We start from the raw sequence: 16,766 nt of genomic DNA, 5'->3' as shown, positions 1-16,766 counted from the left end.
CATAAAGGGGCGTTCAGAGTTAACAGATTACAATTTGGAGTTTGTGTGGCCCCAGGGATTTTTCAAGGGCTCATGGAACGCCTGTTAAGAGGTCTGCCGGGGGTCTTGCCATTTTTTGATGACGTTTTGATTGCTGGAAAAGACCCACAGGAACTGGTTGCGCGTGTTCGTGCAGTGTTGCTCAAGTTCAAGGAGGTGGGGCTGCAACTAAAAAAAGAGAAATGCAGTTTTGGGGTGCCAACTGTGGAATTCTTGGGGTTTAAAATTGATGCATCAGGCATCCACCCCACAGATGCTAAGGTTAAGGCCATCATCGAGGCACCACGACCACAGAACAAGACGGAGTTGCAGTCATTCCTGGGACTTATTAACTTTTATCATTCGTTCTTACCCCAGAAAGCTTCGGTAGCTGAACCATTACATAGACTGTTGCAGAAAAAGAATGTGTGGCGATGGGGGCAGGAGCAGCAGAAGGCTTTTGACTCCTTGCGAGGAATGCTGAGTAGCAAGAGCGTCCTTGCTCATTATGATGAATCGAAGCCGCTGGTCCTGGCATGTGATGCCTCTCAATACGGCCTGGGGGCGGTGCTGAGTCATAGGGAACCGGATGGGTCAGAAAAGCCCATCTCTTTCTATTCCCGTACATTGTCGCCCACGGAGCGCAACTATGCTTAAATTGACAAAGAGGCGCTTGCAATTGTGGCAGGAATCAAAAAGTTCCATGATTATGTGTACGGTCGTCATTTCTCCATTGAAACGGACCACAAACCACTGTTGGGGTTGTTCAACCCGAACAAACAAACGCCACAAATTCTCTCCCCCAGAATGTTGCGCTGGTCTATATTCCTGAACGGGTTCCAGTACACCTTGACCCATGTGCCAGGGAAACGGTTGTGCCATGCTGATGCGCTGAGTCGATTGCCCCTGCCTGGCGGGAGCAATGAGGATCCTGCTCCAGCGGAGCACATAATGATGCTGGAAACACTTCCGGGGGCTCCTGTAACGGCTACTGATATTGCTGAGAAAACGAGGAAAGATGCTGTTCTCTCCCGTGTGCTCACTTGGGTGGGGAGGGGGTGGCCAGGTGGTCCGCATGAAGACAAATGCAGGCCTTATGCGACAAGGCAGCATGAGTTATCCATGCATAAGGGTTGTCTCCTGTGGGGAGATAGGGTGATCATCCCAGCACCACTGAGAAACAGGGTTCTTGAGATGCTTCACATGGGACACCCGGGAATGGTCAGGATGAAGCCCGATGTTATGTGTGGTGGCCTGGAATGGACCAGAACATAGAGCAATGGGTACGAACATGCAAGGCATGCCAAGAGGTGCGGCCAAAAGTGGCCAGAGCACCAGTTCACTGGTGGGAGCAGTCCAGATCTCCCTGGAGCTGGCTGCACTTAGATTTTGCTGGGCCATTCCAGGGGAAGGTCTTTTTGGTTATCGTCGATGCATATTCCAAATGGTTAGAAGTGGCGGTGGTCCCTAGCATGGCATCAGCTGCCGTAATCAAGGTGTTGAGGCAGCTGTTTGCAACCCACGGGTTACCTGAGACCATTGTATCAGATAATGGGGCAGCTTTTGTATCCCAAGAATTCAGGGCATTCTTGACTGATAACTTCATAAGAGGGGTCACATCCGCACCCTTTCACCCATCCTCCAATGGGCAGGCGGAGCGCATGGTAAGAACAGCCAAAGAATCCATTGCGCGCTTAATGGAGGGTAACTGGTCAGCTCGCATCGCGCGAATGTTATTTTTGCAGCATGCGACGCCGTGTACTGCGACGGGCAAGTCGCCAGCTGAGTTGCTCTTGGGTAGAAGATTGGTAACAGTGCTGGATTATGTCCACCCGGATAAAATGCCAAACCGTAATTCAAGAGCAATTCCCCAGGCTGAGACTGACACAACAAGGTATTTCGCCCCTGAAGATCTGGTCTGGGTGAGGAACTATTCACGAGGTTCGTGGTGGGTGGCTGGTGTGGTCACCCGGACTAGTGGACCTGTGTCCTATTATGTGACCTTGGAAAATGGGCAAGTTTGGAAGAGACATATAGATCAGCTGAGGCGCCGGGCGCTCAGCAGGGAGGAGTCTGATAATTCATCCCTGGCTAACGACGCAGAGCTGCAAGACCAGAGTGAAAATGGCCCAGAGGTGCAATCACCAGGGGCTTCAGCAAATGAACCAGGGTCTGCTAGTCCTCAGGATGATGAGGTACAGGTAGGGGACCCTGAGATGTCTGGGACTCCATCTGTTCCTGACGAAACTCCTATAGCAGCCCCCCTACCACAGGTGACACCCAATCCAGAACCGGCAACACCTGTTGTCAGAAGATCAAGTAGAAGTTGTAGGACCCCACAGTACCTGAGAGATTACGTCTGCTGTGCTCACTAAGGGGGGGAGGGGTGTTGTGTATTGAGTCAAAGGATTTTATATCTGTATTATTATTGTCTGCATTAGGGTAAAGTAACTGCCTTTTGGTTCCAGAGGGTACAGCTACTATTGGTTCATTTAAGCTGCTGTATTTGGATCCTCTGTCTTATTGGTTGCCTCCCAAAGGCAGGACTGTGATTGCCTGATATTATTCCCTCCAAAATTGTATCCTTTCTAGCTGGTTCCCTGTCCCTATAAATGTAGCTCTTCCCTCCTCAGTCTTCAGTCTTGTTGCTTTAATAAAGAAGTGTTACTAGAGAACTGTCTCCAGCATATTATGTCAAGAGAGCTGAAATCACAAACCCCACGTCACAACAAGATTTACTTCTAATTTCAGAATAAAGTGCTTGTGCTTTACCTCTGCTTTTATTCTTGGATAGCAGTGAAATAAATCAATGAGGGTATTTGGGTGTGTGCATTAAATTAGATTTAAATTAGAGGTTGTGGTGGGGACTTGGGATTTTGGGGGAGTCGTTTAACTCCGCCCTGCGCCCCGTTCCTGGTTTTAACAGTGCTAAGTACTTTACGAATTCTCAAAGTTTCGTTTTAAAGTTTCTTGTCTAAGTTTTCTTTCCACAAGGCCCTTCAGATGTTTTCTGCCTCTCCCTTTCTGCCTCCAAGTTTCTCAAACAAGTCATGGTCACAGCGGGGGTCTCACAGTCTGGGCACTCAGCCCAAGACCTCATAATCAGCAACGGCAGGGGAGGAAACTGCAGCTGTAGGAAAAAGGAGAAGCCCTCCGCCTTCCATTCCCTGACTTGCAGTGGTAAACAATTTTATTATATTATCACTCATTTTCCTGCCTGGCAAGAACCCTGCCTGCTCTTTGTTTATACAGTCCTGCAAAACTGTCTTTAATCTTGTTGCCAATATTTGTGCATAAATCTTGTAATCATTATTTAGTAATGATATTGGTTATGAACTCTTTATTTCGTCCTTGTTTCGGGATTACTACTATGTGAGCCTGCTTCCAGGTATTGGGAATCTTCTAATGGGGCATTGTCAAAGGAACAACCAGGAGCTTAAAGTAAGGTCACCAGATTTTTTTCCCAATGAATCTGGGGACACTTTAAATAAACAAATAAATAAATACTACATGTTTGGGATGTTGATGGTGCAGCAATGGCGGTGGCAGAGGGGCTGCCACCGCCTTGACCTCAACCGCCACGTTTCCCCTTCCTCTGAGGCTTCTCTCTCCTTTCTCCATGAGCCTGGGCAGCCCCTGAGTTGTCGGTTCTTTGATGGTGGTGGTGGGGAAGCGGTGCGCGGTGGGTCGGGCATGGAAGGCGGAAGAGGAGGGTTGAGAGCGGCAGCAGCAGCAAGGCTCAGGCAGTGAGATGCCTCCCTCCCCACCGGAGCAGCCCCAATCCCATTCCTACTTGCAGGAGGGGGTGGGGATCCCTCAGCTGGGAAGGGAGTCTTCCCGTTGCCTAACTGAGAGATCCCTGCCCCCTCCTGCTTATAAGCAAGCTCTGATAGGCAGTGTGAAGCCTCCCTTCACAGCTGAGAGATCCCCTCCGCTCCTGCTTGCACGCAAGTAGGAGTTGGGAGGCTGCTCAGATAGGCAGCATGAAGCCTCCCTTCACAGCTCAGTTGCTGGGGTCAGGGAAGGTGGAGGCAGCCCGGAAGCTGCATCTTCGAGCCCCTGCACCACCATCATATGGGGACTTCTCAGCAGCTCCTGAAGCCAGCCAGAGCCAACTGCTCCGGGCTGCTGAGACTGCCGCTGCTGCGTTTCCCAGGGACATTAGATGAAATCCGGGGACATTCTGGGGATGGAATTTGTCCCGGGACCTATTCACAAATCCCCCGGAAATGGGGACGTCTGGTAACCCTAGCCTAAAGTGGAGTCCTGATTATTGCCTCCCTGGGGCAAGGCAGCCTCCCATCTTGCCCATCAACTGATGAGAGGTACGGAGCACTCAAGAAGGGAAGAGTGGTTTCCGTGTGACGTGGGCAAAAGCCCATGCCAGGTTCGAGCACAACAGAGTCACTCAGTCCCAGCAATGACGAGAAAGCGCTGCTTTCAAATAGATTCAGATTTTATTTCAAGGTGCATCAAGACAGCTGACAGCAAGACAAACAAAACACCCTGCTGCACCCTGAGTTGTGCCTTCAGAGACTTTTATCCATGCAGATAAACACCACTCTTTTCATGTCATTCTAACCACTCTAGCTAACCACCAGGCTCTTCATAGCGACTACATAGGAAACATCTGCATAACCACTTTCTGTATAAAAAGCAGGCAGGGCAAAAGCACTTCTCTCTCTCTTTTTCATAGAGTAAAAAAATCCCTGACTTCCCTTCCCCTCTTTCTCTCTCTTTCGCTCTTGCCTATGGCTCATACTAGCCATAGCAAGCACTGCATAAGCAAATCAAAATGGTGTCTGCCTTGCCTCTGTCTGTTTTAAGAAAAGGTCTTGCATTCTCGCTCCCATGGAAGCCACCTCTCCTCCCCACAGCTGTTCTCTGAAGCAGACCCCACAGTCCCTTACAACTTTCGAAAATGGAAGTTGAAAGGAGCAGTGTGAGGTGGCTTACAAATGGCAACATTTCTCAGTGGGTGCCTGGTGCTTCTTGGGAAGTTTGCAAGGGAGTCCCAAAAGCAGCTGCTTTTCTGTCTTCTTGAACAGGAAACCAGGAGAGGAGACAAATGATTGCAATACACGGGAAAACAGGAAGCTGACTTTTACAAAGCCAAGAAAATTGATCCGTCAACCTCAGTATTTTCCACACTGACTGACAGCTGCACTCCAACATTTCAGCCAGACTTGAGGAAGGTGTGGAGCAACAGTGGTGTGGGTTGGAGGGAGGAGACGCCTATGGAGAACTTTGAGGGCTAGTCAGGCATGCCCCACAACTAGGGGAGCGGAGGGCTCTGTGGTCCCAACCAGGGATGTCCAAGAGGTTGATTGCAATCTACTGGTCGATCGCGGGGGTGTCCCAGGTCGATCGCTGTCATTTTGTAAGTGATCTCCCTGTTGCTCTTAAGCGATTGCTACATGCCCTGCCCCTGCTTTGAGAGGTTTATTTCCTTGCCTGGGTGGCAGAGTTTGGGAAGGCAGGAGGTGAGCTGACTGTTGAGAGATTGATTTAACACACTCCTAACGAAATGAAAAAGGTATTTAAATATACCTTCTTGAAGAAACCAGAGGCCTTTCTCCTGGGTATGGTTAGCCATGTGGTGTTAAAGAAGGACAGAACTTTGTTTATGTATGCTACAACTGCAGCAAGGATTCTTATTGCAAAGTATTGGAAGACACCCACCCTGGAAGAATGGCAGATGAAGATGACAGATTATATGGGACTGGCAGAGATAACTGGCAGAATCCGAGACCAGGAGAAAGAGACAGTGGAAGAAGATTGGAAGAAGTTCAAAGACTATCTTAATAAACATTATAAAATTAATGAAGGCTAGAAAGATATGGGTTTAAAAATTAGTGGTTTGCAGGGGCGTTGATTAAGGAAAAAGAATAGAATTTGCAAAAACTATGGGAAATATGGGAATGGATTTGCTGATAAGATAAATGAGATTAGAATACAGAAGGGGGAGGTGTGAGGAGGTCGGGGAAATTAGGTATAGAAAATAAGGTTTGAATTTATACTTGTTTTTGGTTTGTTGGTTTATGTATGTTTTTATTGTTGTTTGTGTTTATATGTTTTTTATTTGAAACTTCAATAAATATCATTTTTTTAAAAAAATGATTTAACACACTCCTTCTCCTAAAACCAACCTGATGAATCCTTTCTAAAAGAAGCTCAACAACTTTGGCTCCCCTCCCCAAAATCATAACAACTTAACTACTGGCAATGACAATGGCCAGCCAGTCTTTTTATACTTTTTATACTTTTATACTTTTTATACTTTGAATAGATCATAGTCCCTTGGGAGTTGGATGTGCCTGGTCTAAACCACTGAGCCTCTTGGACTTGCTGATTGGAAGGTCGACAGTTCAAATCCCTGCGACGGGGTGAGCTCCCGTTGCTCCATCCCAGCTCCTGCCAACCTAGCAGTTCGAAAGCACACCAGCATGGGTAGATAAATAGGTACCGCTGCGGCGGGAAGGTAAATGACATTTCCATGCCCTCTGGTTTCCGTCACGGTGTCCCACTGCACCAGAAGCGGTTTAGTCATGCTGGCCACATGACCCGGAAAGCTGTCTATGGACAAACGCTGGCTCCCTTGGCCTGAAAGCAAGATGAGCGCCGCAACCCCATAGTCGCCTTTGATTGGACTTAACCGTTCAGGGGTCCTTTACCTTTTTAATTTTACCACGCAACTGACACATTTTGAGCTAGATATTGTGGATCACAGAAGCCAATCCCAGCTTCTGTTTGGATCCCGGAATATCCCATGAAGACTAGCACCTTGGCATGAGTCAGCAAGGCTGAGTCTGACCCTGCGGATGAGCACCAGACCAGCTTCTGGATGGCTTTGGCGATCATCAAAGTAATTAATAATAATAATTTTTTATTTATATCCTGCCCTCCCCAGCTGAAGCCGGGCTCAGGGCGGCTAACAACAATAAAATAATACAACATTCTAAAATAATTTCATTATATAATTAATTCAAATCAAATTAATGGCAACCATTGGGCTAGAGTTCTGTGAGGATTGCCAAGGGATTGGTCAGGCTGTACCCTGGCCAAAGGCCTGGTGGAACAGCTCTGTCTTGCAGGCCCTGCGGAAAGATGTCAAGTCCTGCAAGGCCCTAGTCTCTTGTGACAGAGCATTCCACCAGATCGGAGCCACAGCTGAAAAAGCCCTGGCTCTGGTTGAGGCCAGCCTAACCTCTCTGTGGCCTGGGACCTCCAAGATGTTTTTGTTTGAAGACCGTAAGTTCCTCTGTGGGACATACCAGGAGAGGCGGTCCCGTGGGTACGAGGGTCCTAGGCCGTATAGGGCTTTAAAGGTTAAAACCAGCACCTTAAACCTGATCCTATACTCCACTGGGAGCCAGTGCAGCTGGTATAGCACCGGGTGAATGTGATCTCGCAGCGAGGTCCCCATAAGGAGTCTCGCCGTGGCATTCTGCACCCACTGGAGTTTCTGGGTCAGTCTCATGCGCAGCCCCATGTAGAGCGAGTTACAATAATGCAGTCTGGAGGTGACCGTCGCGTGGAAACTGGCTGCTGGATTGATCCCAAAAGGAGGCAAAAAGAATAATTATGCAAGATAGAATGAGCCTCATAGAAAGTGGAGAGAGAGAAGTTTTTCTCCCTCTCTCATAACATCAGAACTCCACGGAAACATCCATGGAAGCTGAACATTGGAAAATTCAGGAGGAAACAAAGTTCGTCTTCATCCAGCACATGGTTAAAGTATGGTGCTCTTTCGCCCAGGAGGCAGTGGTGATTCCCCACTTGGATGGCTTCAAAAGAGGGCGAGAAAGGTTCGTGGGGGAGAGGGCTACTGAGAGCTACTAGCCATGAGGTCTGTGCTTTGCCTCCTTCTGAGTTTCTGGAGACTGCAGACGGGCAGAGAGCTCTTGTGAGTTTCCCACAGGCATGTGGTTGGCCCCTGTGAAAAGAGGATGCTGGACTTCATATGCCCATGGCCTGATCCAGCCAGGCTCTTCTGATGTTCTTATAGTCTTATGAAGCTCAGTTTAATAAACAGTCCTCATGCTGAGCCAGAGGGGGATTCCGGGCAAAGGAGAGGCAGGGAAGGAAATCCCACCCCTTCTAGTTCTGGCTTGCCCTGTTGAAACCAACTACTGCAGTAACAATTCCAGGAAATCAGTTCCAATTCCAGAAATCCAGGAAATTTAGTAGCAGCTGCTGGCAACGAGCCTGTATAAGTAAATTTGGTGTCGGCGAAAAGCATTATGATGTAGATAAGCCTACAAGTTGTTTGGAAAGTTGAGGTAATTATTGCTGTTGTTTAGTCGTTTAGTCGTGTCCGACTCTTCATGACCCCATGGACCAGAGCACGCCAGGCATTCCTGTCTTCCACTGCCTCCCATAGTTTGGTCAAACTCATACTGGTAGCTTCGAGAACACTGTCCAACCATCTTGTCCTCTGTCGTCCCCTTCTCCTTGTGCCCTCCATCTTTCCCAACATCAGGGTCTTTTCCAGGGAGTCTTCTCTTCTCATGAGGTGGCCAAAGTATTGGAGCCTCAGCTTCAGGATCTGTCCTTCCAGTGAGCACTCAGGGCTGATTTCCTTCAGAATGGATAGGTTTGATCTTCTTGCAGTCCATGGGACTCTCAAGAGTCTCCTCCAGCACCAGAATTCAAAAGCATCAATTCTTCGGCGATCAGCCTTCTTTATGGTCCAGCTCTCACTTCCATACATCACTACTGGGAAAACCATGGCTTTAACTATGCAGACCTTTGTTGGCAAGGTGATGTCTCTGCTTTTTAAGATCCTGTCTAGGTTTGACATCGCCTTTCTCCCAAGGAGCAGGCGTCTTTTAATTTCGTGACTGCTGTCACCATCTGCAGTGATCAAGGTAATTATAAACTGCTTTAATATTTTTTTTCCACTGGGATGTTCTGCCCTTTGTTTGTGGGGTTGATTTTAAATCATGTTAAAAAATCTTTTACACTTTGTGCCCAAGAATGCCTTCAGCCCCTGAGAGGGTTGCACTGTTTTCTGAAGCAGGGCAGAAGACCTTGGGCAATTGAAACCATCTGTAGATTCAGGGTGTGTGTGTGGGGGGGTGACCTTAAAGGCTGGGTGGGGCTGGAGTCGGAAACTGCTGACTAGGAATTCTCTGGCAAGGACGAGGAGGCGGGAGAGGGGGGAGGAAGAGGCGATGAGTAGCAGGGACCAATCGCTTTGAAAACAGTTTCTATTTTGCTTCTTGTGGGCTTGGTAGGCAGCAGATACTTGTTCCTGCACTGCAGAACCTGGCGCTGGATTGATTCTGCCAGAAGGTAAAAAGAATTCTATAATATATTGGAGGAGGGAGAAATATTGGGAGGGGGAGGAAAGGGAGATGGAGAGATGGGGAGGGAGACTGGGGAAAGGAGAAGGAGAGGAGGAAGGGGGAGAGGGCTTGGGGCTGAAGAAGAAACATTTCTAAAATAATATAAGCAGTGCTCTTTTTCTAAAAAAATATTTAAGGGTACTCTCATTTTGACTCAAGAATATCAATAGAAAATTTATAGTTGAAATCGAGAAAAATAAATACAGTAACTGGAAAGGACAGAGAAGACTTATTCCAAAAGGTGGCTTTTAATTTCCTTAAAAAAGGAAACCCAGAGGGGAAAACACAAATCCACAGACCAAAATTTGTGGTTCTGCCAAAAAAGTAAAAAGAGTGAAAAAAGGAATAAACTGATTATTAAGGACCACGGAAATTATTTTTAAAAAATATCCAGAAAAGAAGGGGAATTTAGGTCCTTCCAAACGCCTCCTTCCAAAAGCCCATGTAAGCGGCTCCTCTCCCGCTTTGCTGCTTCAAAGCGAGCCACGGAGGAGGGAAGGAAGGGTAGCCATGGATCCTCTGCTTGCGACTGCAGCAGGATCCCGCCGCCATCCGTAGGCATTCACTCCATAAGACACACAGACATTTCTCCTTACTTTTTAGGAGGAAAAAAGTGGAGTGAAAAACACGGTAAGTCATGGGCCCCACCTGCTAGCCTGCTCCCTAAAATATCACTGGTTTGCTCGTTTCTATATATAGGGTGCCTACCTTCTGCATGGATTGGTTGCATGGCAACACATGCAAAAGGCTTTAGATACCTATTAGGTCCATAAATTACCATATAGCATATTTCCAACACAAAAAAACAGCGACAATTTGTTGTTGACAAAGGACATATAAAGGGCCCTATTACCTTCAGTAACTTAGGGCCTCATCAAACCTAAATCTGGCCCTAGCCACAGAGTGCATCTGCAAGGGGAGAGAGGATCTCGTGGGGGGGGGGGCTCCTCTAGGGTTACCAGATGTCCCCGGTTCCCGGGGACAGTCCCCAGATTTGCAAATCTGTCCCCGGGAAACGTGGCAGCCAGCCAGAGCCAACAGCAACTGTGAGTGCAGTTGGCTCTGGCTGGCTTCAGGAGCTGCCCACTGCTGTGGCGCTGCCACTGCCGAAACGGGAACCAGGGATGTCTGGCAGTACAGATCTCCTGCCCCCTTCCCCCTTTGTTTTGACTGATTGGGGGAGGCATAGGAATCACGGGTAGGCTGCATGCTGTTGCCCAGTTTTAAAAAAACTCCGCGCGTTTATGTTTCACAGGGTGCGAAAGAAGGGCTTTGCACCTTTATACAATATGCGTGTGTGCTTGGGCACAGGGTGTTTTGCCTCACCATCCCCACTACTGACTCCCTGTTGCTACTCAGCTAAAAAAAAAAAGGGGGTGTGTGTCCCTGGATTCATTGAAAAAAATCTGGTAACCATATCTGGCCAGGCAGGTCGTCTGTGTGGCTGCTGACTTCCGTCCCTCTCCCAGCCATTTGCTGGGCTAAGATTAGATGACTGTGGAGCTCGCAGACGCCACTTCCTTCCTGCCTCTCCCCTCCTCCTCCTCCTACTGCTGCCGCTTCCTCTGCCTCTTTCCCAGGAGCATTTAGATTCACAAAATGTTTAGGGGGTACACATGCTCCCACGTAGCCCCAAGAAAAAGAAGCACTGAATATAAGGATGGCTTTGTTTGATTGGGGAGACTCCTAGAATCCCTTTGGGGGTCGTGAGGGAGGGGAGGGGGAGAATGTTCCCTTGGGCAAGAAGAACCTCTTCTGCTGACAGAACATTCTCCTAGCCCTGCTAGGAACACAACCCCAAGTTCTCGCCCCCTCTTTCAATATAGTGGGGAATTAAAAAATGGCTATACTGTTGTTCAGGCTTCAGAGAAAAGTGGAAGAAATTTGCAGAAATATGAGCCTCTCTGGATTAAGCCTGCCAAATTTTAGGCAGACCCGTTCAGAGGTTTTTGTGCCAGACACCTTAATTAAAGTGGGTCAGACCTCACCTGGAGTACTGTTCCCATTTCTGGGCACCACCATTTAAGGAGGATGTTGACAAGGGGAAAGCAGGGGTCAGCAAACTTATCCGGCAGGGGGCCAGTTCACTGTCCCTCAGACCTTGTGGGGGGCTGGATCCACCCTCTCCCAAAAGGGGCAATAGCACCCAGCGCGCCACCACTCATGTCGTGCTCGCTCACCGCAGCTGCAGCTGCCGACACCGACTTGTCTTCGTCAGCGTCCTCTGCCTTGGCCAGGGGTTCGCAGGGCGCAGAGCCGATGCCGCTGGCCTGGGCAGTGGAGGCAGTCTCCCTGCCGCCGCCGCTTCCTCCCACTTGCCTCTTAAATATATATATATATATATATATAATTTCCAATTAACAGAACAATCATATCACATTAGTTCCAAATTATACCAATACATAATAAACTCCAAATATTTCCAAATCTTTAGCCAAATTTTAAATTTTTGTTGGGGGTACCCATGTTTTGAGCTCAGAAAGGGTCCAATCATATTTCTGCTGCTTTGATGTTCACAAATCCCATCTTTCCATCTCTTTCTTGTTGTCCTTTACAAGTCCCATCTTCAGTCTTCTTGTTGTTATCATTCCCCCCCCTTTCTTTATAACCTCTGAAGTTATCCACAAGCGAGTTGAAGCAAACATTGTTATAGTCCTGTGTGGGTTTTCACACCAATCCAAAAGTCCTGTTCAAATGGCAGTCGCCATTTCAGCAGTTCCCATAAAATACAGTCTAGGCATCTGCTCATTAACTTTCCCAGACCCGTTGCTCCATAGATCAGTCTTTTCAGGGGAGTTCTTGCCAGATCAAACATAGAATTCAGATATGATAACAAATCCATGGCTTCCTCCCCCGCTTATATCCTGCAACAAAGCCTGTCTCATAATGGCGGTTCTCTCTCTTTTTTTTTAATAGATTTTTATTAAGGTTTTAAAGGTTACAGAAAGAAAAATAGAAGAAACACCAAGTTAAAAACAAACAACATAAAAAATGACAAAAAATACAGACAATTAAAAAACAAATCAAACCTTTACATAACTTTCTTTCCTTTGCTTATTTCCTTGACCTCCTCACACCTCCCTTTTTGTATTCTAGTTCAATTAGATATTTCAGCAAATCCTTTCCATCTTTGTTTTTATCCTAATAATTTATCTTAATAGACTATAATTTTACATTCTCTTCTTTCGCTAATTAACAATCCATTTTTACTTAGTCCTTTATAACATTTCTGCTATAACCACATAACTTCATTCCAACATCCTTCTAACATTCCTTAATTTTACAATGTTTCTGTAAATAAACTTTAAATTTCTTCCAATCTTCTTCCACCGACTGTTCCCCCTGGTCTCGGATTCTGCCAGTCATTTCCGCCAGTTCCATGTAGTCCATCACCTTCATCTGCCATTCTTCTCGGGTGGGTAGATCTTGTGTCTTCCAGTATTTTGCAATATGTATTCTTGCTGCTGTTGTGGCATACATAAAGAAAGTTCTATCCTTCTTTGACACCAATTGGCCAACCATGCCCAGGAGAAAGGCCTCTGGTTTCTTCAGAAAGGTACCGTATATTTAAATACCTTTTTCATTTCATTATAGATCATTTCCCAGAAAGTCTTAATCCTTGGGCATGTCCACCAAAGGTGAAAGAATGTACCTTCAGTCTCTTTGCATTTCCAACATTTATTTTCGGGCAAATGATAATTTTTTGCAAGCTTGACTGGTGTCATGTACCACCTGTAGATCATTTTCATTATATTCTCTCTTTAGGCATTACATGCCGTAAACCTAATACCTGTGGTCCATAACTGTTCCCAGTCAGCCATCATAATGTTATGTCCAACATTTTGTGCCCATTTAATCATAACCGATTTCACTGTTTCATCCTGAGTACCCCATTTCAACAGCAAGTTATACATTCTTGACAAGTTCTTAGTTTTGGGATCTAACAGTTCTGTTTCCACTTTTGATTTTTCCACCTGGAAGCCAATTTTCTTGTCCAAATTGTAAGCCTCCATTATTTGGTAATAATGAAGCCAATCTCGCACTTTGTTTTTTAGTTTTTCCAAACTCTGCAGTTTTAATCTATCTCCCTCTTGTTCCAAAATTTCCCAATATTTCGGCCATTTGGCCTCCATATTGAGCTTTTTCTGAGCCTTCGCCATAATGGCGGTTCTCAATTAGAACTGTATCATCCAAAAGCCTTTCCTTTCCTTTCCTTTCCTTTCCTTTCCTTTCCTTTCCTTTCCAGATCTTCCACAAAACAAAGCCTTTAGTTAGTGATTTATTTCCACACAGTTTGTTTTCGGATCTCACTTGCTATCAGTCGTGTGGCGGTTCTTCTTAGGGAGGGGTTGTTAAGTAAATCACATAGAAAAAGAAAAAAGTCCCTCCCTCTTTCCGCACCGTAGTCTTCTGTTCAATCCAACCCGTCACTCAGCTTTTCAGAGGTCGATTTATTTAGCAATCAATACTCCCTTTCCTTCGCTCGAAACATGTGCATTTACTCTTCTCTAATTGTTTATCTTGAGTCATGCAACTAGGGCCGTGATCAGTCTGGGAGAGCCAAAAACTCACACGAGGGCTTTCCGTCCAGTGCCCCCATCCCCTCCTTCTTTCGAACTTGGGGGTGATTTATAGGCCTCCGCGGACGAGGCAGCGTTTTCCCATCCCCTGGGAAAACCCGGGAGGCTAATTACTCCCATCATTAGCTTCTTAATTACCTCGTGTGAGCCGGAGAGATGGTAGTGTCGGCCATCTTCCAATGCGCCCCTAGCAGCCCCCCTCCCGCTTGGCTCTTGGCAGCTGCCTTAGCGGGAAGGAAGAGGCGTCACCCAGAGGTGTCCACAGCTTTGGATTGGCTGCAGGAGCTTCCTGCAGCCAATCCGAAGCTGCGCCAGTGTCGCGGAAGTCAGTCCCCACACAGTGAGGTATCTGCGGTTTCTGCAGGGACTGACTGAGTGGGTGGCAGGCTCTGGGGGCCAGATTTATGAGCCTGGTGGGCCGCATCCTGCCCCCGGGCCTTAGTTTACTGACCCAGGGTGGAAAGTGTCCAGATGAGAGCAACCTTTCCTAATAAGGCATAGAAACCTGGGAAAGAGGAGACTGAGGGGAGGTAAGATAGCCATCTTCAACTATCTCAAGGGCTCCTCCCTTTCACTTTTTCTCAATGCTTTAGTCTCATCAAGTAGATGTAGAAACATTATTATAATCATTTAGACTAAAAAGAAGCAATATTTCATACCTGAATTTCCAGACCTGTAAACTGGTATATGTAAGACCACCTTCAGGGCTTTTGTGGGGGGACTATACTAGTATGGAAGCAAAACTGCACCTTTTAAAGACTTCAATAAAAGATAATTTATTTCTCTGCTCTGTAATTTTGTCTCCACAGAGAAATCTCGGGACATTGATGCTGTGGCAAAAACTGATGTTGTCGTGAAATTATTTTGTAGCAAAAGCACAGAATTGATACTTCAGACTCTGAAGAGGCTTTACTTTCGCTGGGAATAAAAGCAGTCACAAAGGCAGCCATTTTACACAGGGAAATGGAATACATATTAAGTACAGCTTGGCTGGACAAAGTATCCAATTAAAGCACATGATTAAGTGGTATTTTAAAGGGATGTTTTCTCACCACATCACCTAGCCATACTGTGCTTGAATCTGCAATCCAGTGATCTGCTTTGAACATATCTTAAGAAATTCCAAAACTCAGTGTAACTAGAGCTGAGTAGCATTTACTGTGAGATCTGTGGATCCTCCTGAGAGAAAGGAAAGATGGGTTTCTCTGAAACGGAAACGACAGAGCAAAGTCTCTTCATGAATCCAGCAGTAGCAGAGAATGAAATCACAAATCATGGAAGCACCCAACAAGCGAGAGAAGTCATTCCTCCGAAACAGTGCTGTTGTCAAAAAGGTAAGTGAGTTCTGATGAGAAAGGTGTGAGTTTGTCTCCACCTACTGTCAGAAAAGTTATGGATTTGCTGCTGGGATGAGAGCTGCAAAATGCGGGCCAACTAATTAAATTCATGGAGACTCTAGTTTATTCAGGCAGTTAAAACAGTTGGAAAAGGATGGGTACATAGCTACTCTTGTAAAAATTGATTTGACAAGATTGAGTGGTTGGAGTGGAGAGATACCTTTACATCATGGGAAGCAATACCTCTTTCAAAGCATGTTCAGCTCCTCTAAACTGTTTATTGTACCCAGCTATGAATGGTAAGGAAGGCTTCTCAGTCTCTTCTTAGTTCCTCTCTCAGCTGGAACTATCCTTCCTCACACAGGTATGCATAAGGAGAAGGGGGTGAGGCTGCCCTTTAGGAGAGAGATTCCTACCTCTTTTCCCAGTTCACCTTCCATGTAGACCAAGAATGCAGAAGCTTGTGGCTCGCCAAATTCCAACTCCCTCCCATCACTCCCTGATAGCCAGTGTTCAGGAATGATGAGACCTGTCGACCAAAAACATCTGGAGGACCACATGGCCCCCATTTCTGCTGTACACAGACCTAGAGAGTCACAGATAAGCGACTAGGAATCTGCAAATGCAGGTACATGGTCCACAGCATTTACTAGCACAGTGGCACTGAAATGCTTTGTTTTTGCTCTTGTTGTTGCGCTTTTTCTTGTTGTTATTTGGTTGAGGCAAATTTGAAAATTCACTGTCCTTTATTGAATGAATAAAGATTTCTAGCGCAATATTCATTTTTATAGGAATTCATTTAGTTTTACGCATTAATGGATCTACCCGTGAGGTGTTGGAACCAACTCTTATGTTATACAGAAATGTGCAAGAGCTCAAACTGTATTCCCTTAATGGTTTGTTTTACAGCCAAGGTTAAAATGGTTTCTACACTAGCCTGAGATGCATGAACAAAATATCCCATTCTGTTTCTACATAGGACAGAGATACCCTTCTGTCACTTCCATGATGCCAGTGGATTTAACAAGGCTGCCACTATTAGATGACAAGCATAACTTTTGGATGCCCATCTTAGCAGGGCAGATTTTACAACAGCTGCATGGCCAGGAGACAGGCCACTTACCTGTTCTGGATGGGATCCCACTAAAATAGCAAGTTCTCAGTTGCATTTCAAATTTCCCTCCTTGCACATGTGTACATACATTGTTGTTTAGTCGTTTAGTCGTGTCCGACTCTTCGTGACCCCATGGACCAGAGAACGCCAGGCACTCCTATCTTCCACTACCTCCCGCAGTTTGGTCAGACTCATGTTTGTAGCTTCGAGAACACTGTCCAACCATCTCGTCCTCTGTTGTCCCCTTCTCCTTGTGCCCTCCATCTTTCCCAGCATCAGGGTCTTTTCCAGGGAGTCTTCTCTTCTCATGAGGTGGCCAAAGTATTGGAGCCTCAGCTTCACAATCTGTCCTTCCAGTGAGCACTCA

At 46.4% G+C, this 16,766-nt stretch overlaps 2 protein-coding genes across 4 annotated transcripts in view; one reads left to right on the top strand and one right to left on the bottom strand.

The window, feature by feature from the left end:
• LOC310837993 (killer cell lectin-like receptor subfamily F member 1) overlaps window positions 1-16,766 on the bottom strand; it is a 77,677-nt gene that overhangs the window by 15,538 nt on the left and 45,373 nt on the right. The window lies entirely within an intron of this gene.
• LOC310837960 (C-type lectin domain family 2 member E-like) overlaps window positions 9,145-16,766 on the top strand; it is a 35,657-nt gene continuing 28,035 nt past the window's right edge. For 2 of the 3 annotated variants that reach the window (XM_083725223.1, XM_083725222.1), the window contains exon 1: window positions 9,145-9,315. Coding sequence is in view for 1 of the 3 variants with exons in the window: in XM_083725226.1 (XP_083581352.1) it covers window positions 15,144-15,282 (139 nt within the window). In the remaining 2 variants the exon portion in view is untranslated. Of the gene's footprint in view, window positions 9,316-14,757; window positions 15,283-16,766 lie in introns of all 3 variants that reach the window. The other variant, XM_083725226.1, reaches the window with a different exon arrangement.

This window comes from Podarcis gaigeae (genome assembly GCF_964106915.1).
Source record: "Podarcis gaigeae genome assembly, chromosome: 2".
NCBI classification, from domain to species: Eukaryota; Metazoa; Chordata; class Lepidosauria; order Squamata; family Lacertidae; genus Podarcis; species Podarcis gaigeae.
The sequence above is the reverse complement of the archived record's forward strand: the minus strand, read 5'-3'. Positions and strand labels throughout refer to the sequence as shown.